General features: G+C 49.2%; 1 protein-coding gene across 1 annotated transcript; it reads right to left on the bottom strand.

Annotated features, from left to right (window-relative positions):
- Window positions 1-4168: 4168 nt before the first annotated feature.
- On the bottom strand, window positions 4169-6873 carry Mesp2 (mesoderm posterior 2). Its single transcript, NM_008589.2, has 2 exons — window positions 5841-6873; window positions 4169-5071 (listed from the first exon to the last, which is right to left on the bottom strand). Exons 1-2 carry the CDS (start codon window positions 6669-6671, stop codon window positions 4790-4792), a joined length of 1113 nt encoding a protein of 370 aa, NP_032615.2. The 5' UTR covers window positions 6672-6873; the 3' UTR covers window positions 4169-4789.
- Between the last annotated feature and the right edge of the window lie 6116 nt (window positions 6874-12989).

Below are 12989 nucleotides of genomic sequence, written 5' to 3'. Positions count from 1 at the left end.
CTCAGATACCCAGAGCCAAAAGCCTGTCCATGGGAGCTTGGACAGGGTCACAAGGCAGAGACTAACTAGGATGCAGGCTGCCAACTGCCCATCCAACCTCTGCCTGCCAGGAAAATGAACGCCTCCTTGCCAGCAGGGATGAAGATGCCTCCAATAGACAGCATCAGCAGTCCCAGTGGTCTCCTAATAGCATCTGAAGGTTAGGGATGAACCTGGCTGGGTTAACCTTTAGTGCAGCCTCGATTCTGAGCCAAGCATGCCTGCTGCTCCAAGCCTCAACTGCCAGCATATAGAACCAGCATGGTATCTTTTTGCAGGGCCATAAGAGTATTCAGGCAGTACTCCTCTTCTAAAGATGATAAAAGGCTCCCCGGGCATCCAGACAGGCAGCGACATTGCCATTCTTGCTGCTTTGAGATGTAGTTCAGGGCAGTCTGCATGAAACTCAAAGTCATGGGATGGGTGGGGGCACAGAGAGGTGGCTCTTGCTACACCAGGAGCATCAGGCTGGCTAGCCAGGCGATTGGTTGGGTTGGTTGGGGTGCATGGTCCCCACAGGTGGTGAACATATGGAAGGGAACTGGAAACTGAGGCTGCCAAACTCCAGAAGATGCTTGTTGTAGCTGGTAGGTGGGTCCTCTCCCCACCACCCTATGGGTCCTCAGTGCTGAGGGCTGTAGCAGGGAACACCTCCCTCCATCCCTTTGGGAACTTGCCCTATGAAAATGTGAATCGTAGGAAACTTTGGCACTTGTTTGGTTCTGCCTTGGGGTCAGATCTAATGAGACCACCATGAACACCTGCATCCTGTTGGGAACCAGGGAACAGCAGACTGGTTACAGGCGGGATACCCACACCTTGCTGAGAGCTATGGGAAGTTGTTCTCTTTCCTCAACTGGAAAATGAACGTGTGAAGAAGAACAGTTGCAGCTAACCCCATCTGGACCTCCAAGTCCCTCTCAAAGCTGGACGCTGTGTCAGGTGGCTTAAGACCCAATTGAGTTTGGGAGCCACCTGACTGGGTAATAGGGGCTGAGATCACACTCAAAGATTCCATTTGTTTGTTTGTTTGTTTGTTTGGAGTCAGGGTTTCTCTGTATAGCCCTGGCTGTCCTAGAACTCACTTTGTAGACCAGGCTGGCCTTGAACAGAAATCCGCCTGCCTCTGCCCCCCCAAGTGCTGGGATTAAAGGCGTGTGCCACCACTGCCCGGCAAAGATTCCATTTCTTGAGCAGTCACCATGTGCCAAATATAGGCACCCTGAAGGGCAGATGGAGTCTGTTATGAGCTCCATGTCACATTTGAAGAAACATTCTCAAAAGAAAATGTGTGAGTTTCAAAGCTCACCCACAGTTCCTCAGTAAGGAAGAGCTGATTTCAGTGCACTGGAATAAGTGGGGCCTGTGTTTGTGCCTAGGTGTATATGTGTGTCTATGTGTATGTGTGTGTATGTGTGTGTATGTGTATATGTGTGTATATGTGTGTGTGTATGTGTATTGTGTGCACATACACTCACACACACTGTAGAGTCTTCTCATCTTCTCAGGATGAGTGAGTGACAGTCCCTAGGGACTGTCAGACCCTGAAGTTGGAAGTAGATCACTTCTAACAGGTGAGAAAAAAGAATGGGACTGTGATAATCACCTAAGTCAGTTTTCCCTTTAGGAGAGGGGGAAATGGAGGCTCAGTAGGTCAACAGACAATGGGCTGTGACATAGGGCAAGAGTCCTCACACATGACAGACCCCCATTGTATGGCCAAGATCATGGTCAGGGAACCAATAACTTCCTCCCTTCCTTTCTCCACCTAGGGTGTTTTGGTGACTTGTTCTTGATCCAGAGTCTGATGCATCCCATGATGGCCTTGAACTTGCTATGTGGCTGAGCGTGACCCTCCTGCCTCCATCCTCTCTCCCTGCAGGGATTACCACCATATCCAGTTTTATGTGGTATTGGGGATTGAACTCAGAGCCTTCTGCATGTGAGGCGAGCACTGTACCAACTGAGCTAACCCTCAGTCCGAGAATCTGCTACCCAGGAAGGAAGTTGAGTTCCTCATCACGATCTTACAAGGTTCCATTTAATCTTGCCTCCTTTGATATTCTCTCTTCAACTCTCAGTCTCAACCAACTCAAAACATCAGCTGCAAATAGATCACCATTTCCTTTTCCCAGAGCCTGTTAGGCTTACTGAAGATGAAGCACCAGGACTGATGGTCTAGTAACTGAAGAACAAAATGGTCCCCATGTACAATCCTCTTCTTTACATTTTGTATTTAGAACCCAGGCACTGATTATGGGTCTCCCTATAATTGGCCTGATTAATGGGGAGTAATTTCCTCTGGCACTTAGCATCAGGATGAATGAGGTTCCTTAAAGCTCAAATAGAAGCCCCTTGCTCTGATTTCGATCTTGCATGTGCCCTTGCCCTCTTGGTACCCAGGATGGTACCATTGGAAGGTGAAACCTTGCTGGAGGACCCCAGGCTCCTTCTCTTTGTCTCTAGGTTCTGGGAGTGAGTGCTCTGATCTGCCATGCATCCTTGTTTTCATAAAATTAAAAGCAACTTGATCTAGACTGGAACTGCTGGAGCCTCCAGAACCACAAGCCAAGAATAATGTTCTCTTTCTAATTTAATTACAGTGACAGAAAGCAAGTTCAGTCTAGTACCTCAGGATGGGACTGACTTTGGGGAAAGTTATTTTAAGATTGAATGGGGAGGAGGGACTGGGGAAATGACTGTCAGGGTGCTTGCTCTCCAAGCAGGAGAATCCCCAGGACTCTTGTAAAAACCAAAATAAAACACAACAGAAGACCTAGGAGTGGCTAGGTGTGTCTGCTGCCCCAGCATTGATTGGCGTAGACAGTGATCCTGAGATGGCCAGTCAGGCGAATACAAACAGTGAGCTTCTGGTTCAGTGAGAGACTCTATCTCAAGGCAGTTAAGGTGAAGTGTAGTGATAGAGGAAGAGAGCCTTAGTCCTTACTCTGGACTCCACATGTGAGCGCGTGAGCACGTACGTGCACACACACACACACACTTACTTATTTAGCATGACTGGTATGAGATTATTATTATACAGATAAGAGGAGGAGGAGGAGGGTTTCTGCAAGTGAGGAAATAGCTAAACCTGCCTTTGCTTTGGTCTTGGGCTTCCAGTGTCTAGAACTAAGCTAAGTCTCTGTCCTTCAAGCTACCCAGTTGGTGGCATTTGTCATGGCAGTCCACAAAACTAAAACTGGGCCTAGTGGGGAGGGGTGACTCAGCATCATTTGAAACAAAACAAGTAAGAAAAATGTTTTTTTTTGTTTGTTTTTTTTTGAGACAACCTGGCTCTTTCTGTGCAGCCCTGGTTCCCTGGGAAGGAACTCCATATGTAGACCAGGCTGGCCTCAACTCAGAGAGCTACCTAGCTCGGTCTCCGGAGTGCTGCGATTAAAGGTGCCTAGCACCACTGTTCCCATAACTGTGAAAGAGCCCTACCGCCCACGTGTCTGGGCATCTAGTGTCCCCATGCTTGCTCATGACTGCACATACACATACCCTCAAGGCTCAGCCACTGTACTGGCTGGTTTTTTGTGTCAACTTGACACAGCTGGAGTTATCACAGAGAAAGGAGCTTCAGTTGGGGAAATGCCTCCATGCCATCCAGCTGTAAGGCATTTTCTCATTTAGTGATCCAGGGGTAAGGGCCCCTTGTGGGTGGGTTCTATAAGAGAGCAGGCTGAGCAAGCCAGGAGAAGCAAGCCAGTAAATAACATCCCTCCATGGCCTCTGCATCAGCTCCTGCTTCCTGACCTGCTTGAGTTCCAGTCCTGACTTCCTTGGTGATGAACAGCAGTATGGAAGGAAGTGTAAGCCGAATAAACTCTTTCCTGCCCAACTTGCTTCTTGGTTATGATGTTTTGTCCAGGAAAAGAAACCCTGACTAAGACAACCACCTATCACTGCAGGCCAGGTGCAGCTCCTGGCCCCTGTGCCCAGCCAGGTACAGCAAACATTGTCAAAGTGACAAGCTGGGGCCCACATCAACCTTGGCAGGCTTAGATTGCAGAAGGGCTGGAGTGGCAGATTTCTTATCTGCTCAACAGAAAAACTTTTCCCTTTAAAAAAAGGCAAGGAAACATATGTCAATTTAAGAAAAATCAGAAGCAAACAAGTTTTTGTTGGTTTTCTTCTCTTTAATAATAAAACAGTTATAAAACCAGCATATACGATTCTGGCCAGCTGTCTCCAGCAAGCAGGACATGGACCTCCTTTGTCCTCCACACTCAGGCCACCCCGTACTCAGAGCAGCTCAGCCTGTGCTCTGCAGAGTGCTGAGCCTTTAGAATAGTAGTTCTCAACCTGTAGGTTGTGACCCCTGGGGGGTGGAGTATGGAACGACCCTCTCACAGGGGTTACCTAAAACTACCAGAAAACACAGAGATTTACATTATGATTTATAACAGTAGCAAAATTACAGTTATGAAGTAGCAATAAGATAATTTTATGGTTGGGGGGGGTCACCACACCATGAGGAACTGTATGTATTAAAGGGTCACAGCATTAGCAAGGTTGAGAATCACTGCTCTAGAAGATACCTAGAAGCGGGGGTGTCTTGTCTCAGCCCCCCTCAAAACAGTGAAGGTACCCAATGTTTATCTGCCCCAGACACCGTTTCCATGAAAGGGGTCATCTGGGAAAGGGGGGCCATAGCTAAGCAGACCTCAAAATGTCACAGAAGAGGCAGATAAAGGCACTTCCAAGGCAGCCCAAATCCACACCGCAGGGTGCAGGTAAGGCCATATTAGTAGAAAATATTCAGTGGGGGTCCTTCCAGGTCTTCCTGCCAAAGTTCAGGACAGCCACTGAGCTGCAGGCCTGAGCTGGGGGTGGGGCTGGCCACAGGAAGCTGGAGGGCAGGGCTGGAACCCTGATCCTCAGAGGTGGAGAGCACCTCTGCATCGTGGCCCCAGCAGCCCCACTGAGGCTGAGGCTGAGGCTGAGGCTGTAGTCTCTGGCATGATGGGCGGGGCAGGAGAAGTGGGCTTCCCAGGGACAGGCAGGGTTCTGGAGACACAGAAAGACTCTGCAAGAGAAATAGGGGGGTTGTATGACATGGTCACTGACTGGAGATTTCAAACCTGGCTCTTTCCCCAGTGTAGCTGGTTCCCCAGTGTAGCTGGTGCTGCCTGCATAGCCTCAGGGGAACTCATACAGTGGACCATAGAAATCAAGAATCCTGGTTCTGGGGACCCACTGCCAACCTTCAAATCCTAGCTCTGCTATGAGAAGTTTCTTCATGTCAGTTTTCCCACCTGTAAAATGGGGTGCTGTATTAGCATCATAACGCATCATAGAGCTGTATAATCGGATACAGGGAAAGTACAAAGCAACCAGAGAGTGCTTGGTAAAACCCAGTCATCACTATAATCTTTTATGGGCCACAAGTCATTTATGGATGAACGCATCTCAAAGAAAACACTCAGGTCACCACTTCCAGAAGGATCTATTTAGGAGGTGCTGCCAATACCCCTGGGCCTCACTCATGTACTGAACTTAGAATTTCCAGCTAGTGAAGGCCCTCGCCTTCCACCCTGGCCTCTGTGTAAATCCGAGGGCCATCCTCTCTTCACCAAGCTGTGGTGACTGTTGCACAGCAAAGGTGGCAATTATGGCAGTGGCTATAACTTCCCGGGGCCTCATCTCTTCTCCTACAGGTGTAAATAAGGCTATTTCCATCTATCCCTTCATTGGATAACCTGGGACCTGATGAGTAGGAGACCCTGTACAAACGAGAGACCGTCCACTTTAGTTCCAAATGAAGCCATGAAAATGGCAGGGGTCCTAGGACCTACCTGATACACTTTAGTCAGCTCTGCAGGTTCAGTGGATTGTGTCCAGTGTCCAGTCTTGTTCCTAGGCTCTGGGGACATCTGCATGCCAGGACATGCTTGAGGTGGTGCCCAGGGAGAGGAGTCAGCGGCTCTTTCTAGGGACTGGTGTAAGGGTGACTGTATTTGGGGACAATAAGGAGGTGTCACCCAGGGATCCACGTTGGAGATCCTGTTCCCAAGGTTTTCAGGTGAGATCAGAGGTCCAGGACAAGCAGGCGGGCACCCCCAGGACACCCCACTACTCATGGCTGATCCCAGGCTAGGACCAAGCATCTGAGCCTGTGAGGGGCTGCCACCGTCGGGGCATTGAGGGCATCGGTGAGAGAACGCCGCGTCCGCACTCCGTCGGCGCCTGCGCCGCAGACTGTCCTCGCTGAGGCCCAGCAGGGCTGACAGGTGGCCGATGTAGCGGATGGCCAGGCGCAGCGTCTCGATCTTGGTCAGGCTCTGGCCTGCAGGTGCCACCGACGGCGGCAGGAAGCGGCGCAGTTCTTGCAGCGCGCGGGCGAGTGTGCGCATGCGCAGCTTCTCGCGCTCGCTGGCGCTCTGCCGCTGTCCGCCTGCGGGCGCTGGGCGCGTTCGTCGGGGCGCCGTCGCCTGGGTAGTGCGCGTGCTACGGGCCGGGCCGGCGGGCTGCGAGGGCCGACGGGTGGCGTAGCAAGGGCAGGAACCGGACGAATCTGAGGACGAGGCCGGAGACGTGGAGTCCGATTGCTGAGCCCAGCCCCAGCCCTGGGAGAAGACCCAGTGGTCGAGACCCTGGAGGCTCTGAGGAGGAGGCGACTGGGCCATGGCTGGTGTGACTCTGGGAAGCTGGACCGGTCACCTCCAGGTCCTAGCTTTTATCTGGACTAAAGGTGTGAGGTGGTCCCCTGCCAGGTTGCAGAGAGGTGTCAAAACCCACAGAGCCCAGGGAAGGTCTGGGCAGGGGGGCCCTGGGAAAGCGGGCCCATTTGCAGAGGTGTGGATTCTGACCCCTCGAAGGCTCTAATGGAGGCCCCTGCTGCCGGGAAGTGTGGGAGAGACAATTCGCATCTGGATGGAGTTGCTAAGCTTCTCACCGAGCCCCCACCTTCACTCCGCCCTGCTACTGCAGGGTGAATACACCCGAACCCACCACCACGGTAGATGGCTGCTGGGTACCTGGATGTCTATCCCGTGCCTCTGGTTCACTTACAGAGTGGCCACCCTTCATCATTAGCCTTTAATGGGCTATGCCTGTGCTGGTTCCGACCAGCACAGTGGGGCTTCCTCAGGTTCCCCCATTAGCCAATTTGCTGTATACACTTAGAAACTCTCACTGACCACAGTATCTGTACCCACTAAAAATGGAACCCAGCAGCCTGGAGGGTTCCAGGCTGGGAAGTGGAAATGGAAGGAGGTGGATGCCAAAGCCAACTTGAAGCTTTGTGTCACCTTGAAGCCACCTAATTTCTTTGAGCTCATCTCAGTAGGAATTGCTGCACAGAATGACTTCCAGCCCTCCCTGGATTAATCCTGAAATTGCTTGCTATGGGCTTTCATTGTGCCTACACTTTATAAAGAAGGGACTGATACAGGTGTGGTCCATATACCCGTAATTTAGCACTTGGGAGACTGAGGCAGGAGAATTGGAGGGAGGTGAGGTCAACCTGTACCCATCAAGAACTTGTTCCAGAAAAGAAAATCAATCAAACAAATAAACCCAGTACTGCCACCGGTGACCACTCATGGCTATAGTCCAAGCCCTTGGGAGGTAGAGGCCAGAGGATGAGGAGTTCAAGTCCATAGAAAGTTTGAGGCCAGCCTGGGCTACATGAAACCCTGTCTCAAAAAACTAAAACAAATCAAACCCAGGCACTAACATTTCAAAGTGTTTATGGGCACACATTTGCTTATTATATGCAGGGCCCTTAACCTGCCTGAGCTTGTCCTGATTAGCAAAACAGCTAAGTATGGCATCTGCTCCCAGAACTTCTGTGAGAAACAGCTGAGGTAATAAAAGCCAAGGACAGGCTCTCCTGAGCATCAACTGCAACTGAAACAAGGCACCCATACCCTGCATCATCTCCAGGACAGAAAGCTAAGGGTTAAATGAGCTTTTGGCGCAGTCAGGCCTTAGCCACCGAGGCTGAGCAGGTCCAGCTGGGTCTTGAACCAAGAGCATTGTTTCATTAGGGAGAGGGGACACAGAGAACATTTCCAGAAGGGAAAGGCCTGGAGGTGGGAGGGCCAGGCACGTCTGGAACCAGGCTGAGTTGGTTTTACTCTCAAGGCCACGGGGAGCCTCTTTGACTTTTGAGCAGAAGGGTAAAGTAATCTAAAATATCAGTCAAGGTGAGTGTGACAAGAATACTTTAGAGGACTGGAGAGATGGCTCAGTGGTTAAGAGCACTTGTTGCTCTTGCAAAGGACCTGGGTTCAAGTCCCAGCATCCACATGTTGGCTCACAACCATCAGTAACCTCAATTCTAGTGGATCCAACAGGCACATGTGGTGTACGTACATGCATGAGAGCATTTATTATTTATAAATAAATAAATAAATAAATAAAATTTTAAAAAGTTTTCAAGAAACCTCCCAGCACTAGGAAGTCAGAGGTAGGCAAATCTGTGAGCTCGAAGCCAGCCTGGTCTACAGAGCAAGTTTCAGGACAGCTTGGGCTACACAGAGAAACACTGTTTTCTAAAACAAACAAACAAACAAACAAACAAAAAAGTAGTTTTCAAGAATGGACTTCACTGGCACAGCCTGGAGTAAACAGTGCTTTGTAAATGTTATCACTTAAAAAATTAACTTAATTACATAACCAAATAAACATTTCACTGTGAGAGATGGAAACCTGACAGGTCTGTGACTAAAGGCCCTGTGACTCTTCAGAGTGACCGCCCTGGGTGGTTGCCCTTGGTCCAGCTCAGCCGCTGTAGCCATGTGAACTCATGAACTCAGGTCTCTTTGGGAAGTGCACCGTACTTACTAGGCTTTGGGTCAATCCCCGGGAACTCCTATGCCCCAGCTCAGCAGTGCCAAGGGCAGGAGAGCCCTTGGGCAGTGACGGGCCATGAGGGCTCTACTCTCAAAGAGGCAAGCTGTCACATGTGCTCACTCGGCCTTGGCATGTGCTGGCTTCTGCCATGGGTGAGTCTGGATGTCGGCATTGTGCTTTGGAGTGTCCCAGCCCCCAGAGCTGCAAGACATTAATTTCTTCTCTTTTTTGAGGCAAGGTCTCTCTGTTATGTTCTGGAATGTTCCAGGCGTCCTGGAACTTTCTGTGTAGACCTAAAGGTGTGTATCACCACGTTCAGCCTTTTCTTTCTTGTTTTTTCTTTTTCTTTTTGTGAACTAGACCTCTCACTCTGTGTTTGAATTGAATTTCCACATGAGTTCTATTTTCTCCATTTACATCTCTTGATTTAGCTCATTGCTTCATTTGCTGGGAGATTCCCTGCATTTTAATTCCCACCTCCTGGGGTTGAGAGGGAGCTCAAGGGTCGACCACTTGCCTAGCATGTGCCAGAACCTGGGTTTTATCCCCAGTGCTGAAAGCCAAACAACAAAACAAACTCCTCTTTTTCCTGTTATTTTTTTTTCTAAAAGCTAATTTATTTTTTAAAATGCCCCCCCCCCAACTAGACAGGGTCTCATTATGTAGATCAGGCTGGCCATGAACACTGGGATCTGCCCATCTCTGCCTCTGCCTCCCAAGTGGGATTAAAGGCCTGCGCCAACCACCACTCTTGGCAATTTTGCCCTTTTTGTAACAGCTGTCTCTGGTAGGAACTGATGTGGGCTCTGTGAGAACATATCCTATTAAGGACAACCCAGCCACCTCCAATATCTCTTAAAAGTCCCCACCATCTTCATGCATAGAGCCCAGGTTGGCTTTGAACTTGGGATTGATTCTGCCTCAGTCTCTCAAGTGCTGGCATTATAAGTAGATGCCAAACAGAATCCGTTTCGGTATCACCTCAACATTGCCATAGACAGAACCAAACTCTAACTCAGGAATGTGTGGTGACATACTCAAGCCATGTCGATAGGCCACAGCAGCCCTGAGAGGCTTGTTGACTGACCGTCCTTCCCAGAACAGCATGCTGGAAGCAGATTCTGTCTTCTCCTCAGAACTGTTATGGCCTCCTGGATGTGGTTCTCAGGTCTTCATGCTTGCAACCCATTTGCAGCCATCCCCCCAACATCCTTGTGCTGTATAGCTTGTGTTAACATGACACAAACTAAAGTCATTTGAGAAGGAGGACCCTCAAATAAGCAGATGCCTGCATAAGATTGGGCTGCTAACAAGCCTGCAGGGCACTTTATTAATTCGTAATTGATGTGGGAGGGCCCAGCCCATTGTGGGTGGGGCCAACCCTGGGCTTGATGGTCCTTTGTGCTATGAGAAGTAAGTTAAGCAAGCCACAGAGAGCAAGCCAGAAGGTAGCATCCCTCCATGGCCTCTTCAGCAGCTCCTGCCTCTAGATTCCTGCTGTACTTGAGATCCTGGTCTGACTTTCTTCCATGAGTGGAAATATAAGGAAATTAACTCTTTCCTCCCCGAATTACTTTTGTTGGTGGGGTTTCATCCCAGCAAAAGAAATCCTAATACCACCCAGACTTTTTTTTTTTTTTTTTAAGATGACAGGGTCTCAAGTCCACCTCGCTGGCCTTGAACTCCATCTGTAGCTGATGCTGACCGTGAATTACCAACTCTCCTACATTCACCTCCCAAGCATGTGAAACCATGCCCAGCTCTATCTAATTTTCTTAAGACAGGCTCTCACTCTTAGCTTAAGCTGGACACTAACTCATGAAAATGCTCCTGCCTCAGCTTTCCAAGAGCTAAGGTTACAAGTATTAGCCATCACGCTTTTCTCTTAGCTATTTGAAAATACACAATTAGCCATAGCCATAGCTGCCCTGCCATGATACAGAACATTGAATGTTATTCTACCTACCCAGCTGTGGCTCTACATGCGTATCTTGAGCTGCATCTGATATTTTAGTCCGATGTCCTGGGTTGGAGCTTACTGATAAAGCACTGGCCTACCATGGCTAAGGCCCCAGGTCTGTCCCCAGAATCACAAAAACAGTCACTTGAAATTTCAGATAAACATTCCTCTTGATCTAATTCATGCTTCTCAGAACAAAAATCCCACCTTTTATTATTTATTTGTGAGTGTTCTGCTAGTGTGTGGACAGCTAAACGAGCAGTTGTGGATTGCAATATGGAGACTGGATGGAGCTGGGCACGGTTTCACAGGCTTGGGAGGTGAATGTAGGAGAGTTGGTAATTCACGGTCAGCATCAGCTACAGATGGAGCTCACGGCCAGCCAGGTGGACTGGAGACCCTGTCATCTTCTGGCTTTGTAATCTCCAGAAAGTTCTGACTTTCCAACATTCTACTCCCCTTCCCTGGCCTGCACAGCCAGCCTAAGGAATTTCTTGCAAAAAGAGTTGGTGAGTGAAGGAAGTCTAACTCCAGCACAGAGCCCTGAACATGATTCATAGCACTGTGCCCTGTCTGGGGTAGTCTGGCCTGTTTCTTCTGTGGTGTGGGAACCCAGGTTCTAGGCTGACTGTAGGGTTTCAGGGTATATTTCTAAAACATGAAACCCTGGCTCTTCACTGGGTTCTTCAGTCAGGCCTTTAAATCATAGGGCACACTTCATGCTGGCTTTGTTTGCCCAAAGGGAGACTAAAGTCTGTCTTTCATCAGCCTCCATTTGGTACAAAGAGGCTGTGTGGATCAGTGGTTACTGTTTTGGGCTATATCATTGGTCCCTGCTACATCCCTTTTGAGCTAAGAAGACTTTAACAACTTATTTAACTTTAGTGTTTTCTTTTTCCTTCTTTCTTTTTCTATTATTTCTGTTTTTTAATTTAAAAAAATTTTTTGAGACATGCTCTTGATATATAGCCCTGGCTATCCTAGAACTCACTATCTAGACCAGGCTAGCCTCAAACTCACAGAAATTCACTTGTTTCTGCCTTCCAAGTGCTGGGATTAGAGAGCACTTTCTCTACCATGCCTGACCCAACTTTAGTATTATCTTTTATGAGGTGACAGTTCTGATTTCAGGGTGGCAATTGGGGTGAGGTAAGACAGCATGTACCCTAATATTTAGCCCAGGGCTGACCTTCCACTCAATAGCAAGTTCAAAGCAGTAGATGGGGTCAAGGGACAGACTGGACTGTGAGGACACTGGTGTCTTCTTAGCCAGCCCTGGCAGGAAAAAAGTGTTCTGGTTCTCTGGGACTCTCAGCGCTGGCCTTGGGTATCCCCCACTCCCATCCCACTATTTTCCTCTGTGAAGCCAGCATGGGGACATTCTAGGTCCTGTGGTCACCTGAGCTTCATGCAGATCTGTAGGTGTTGGCCAACCAGACCAGATCAGGCCAGACCAGAAATGGAGACTCACAACTACTTCCTGCTAGGAGTGGGGTTCTGACGCACAGGTATCAGAAAAACCTACCGCTTTCCTGAGCTCTGAAGTGTTCCTTTCAATGCAGGTGTGCCTAAGCCAGGTATTTACTGCATTGGAATCTGCTCCACAAGCAAGTTAGGCCTGAGTCTTGCCCTCTAGTCTTGTGTCTGCCCTGCTGTGCTGTGGATAAGGAAGTTGGAGTCTGGGCCTCAGGGTCCTGGACGCGTAGGCTCGCCCCTGCCTGTGATGGAGGGAGAAGAGGCTAGATCAGGCCAGCAGAATTGGTAGGTGCATGGGCTTCAGGCGTATGCACCCTGCTCATTGCCCATCCTGCCTCTGTTTCAACCTCTGGCTCCTATTTCCTTAATCATGGGAGCTGTGTTGCTATGGGTGTTGGCAAGGCCTATAGCCTGGTTTCTTCTGCATATTGAAAGGACAGCTAGATCTTAGTGGCTTTCATTGGTTAGGTCTTCTGGGAGAGCTTTAAAATAGAACAAACAAAATCCAGCTTCTTACTGTGTTACCTAGGTTGGACTCAAACTTGTGATTCTCCTGCCTCAGTCTCCTGACTGGCTTGTATTGCAGTTATACTTATCCCTCCAGGCTTGGAAAAATACCTCAAGACTCTGCCACTGCGATCCTGCCTTATGCAATGACTGCAACCTGAGCCATCGTCCTAAAATTCCAGTGCAAAACCACACAGTGAGG

This window comes from Mus musculus, chromosome 7, assembly GCF_000001635.26.
Source record: "Mus musculus strain C57BL/6J chromosome 7, GRCm38.p6 C57BL/6J".
Lineage (NCBI taxonomy): Eukaryota > Metazoa > Chordata > Mammalia > Rodentia > Muridae > Mus > Mus musculus.
The sequence above is the reverse complement of the archived record's forward strand: the minus strand, read 5'-3'. Positions and strand labels throughout refer to the sequence as shown.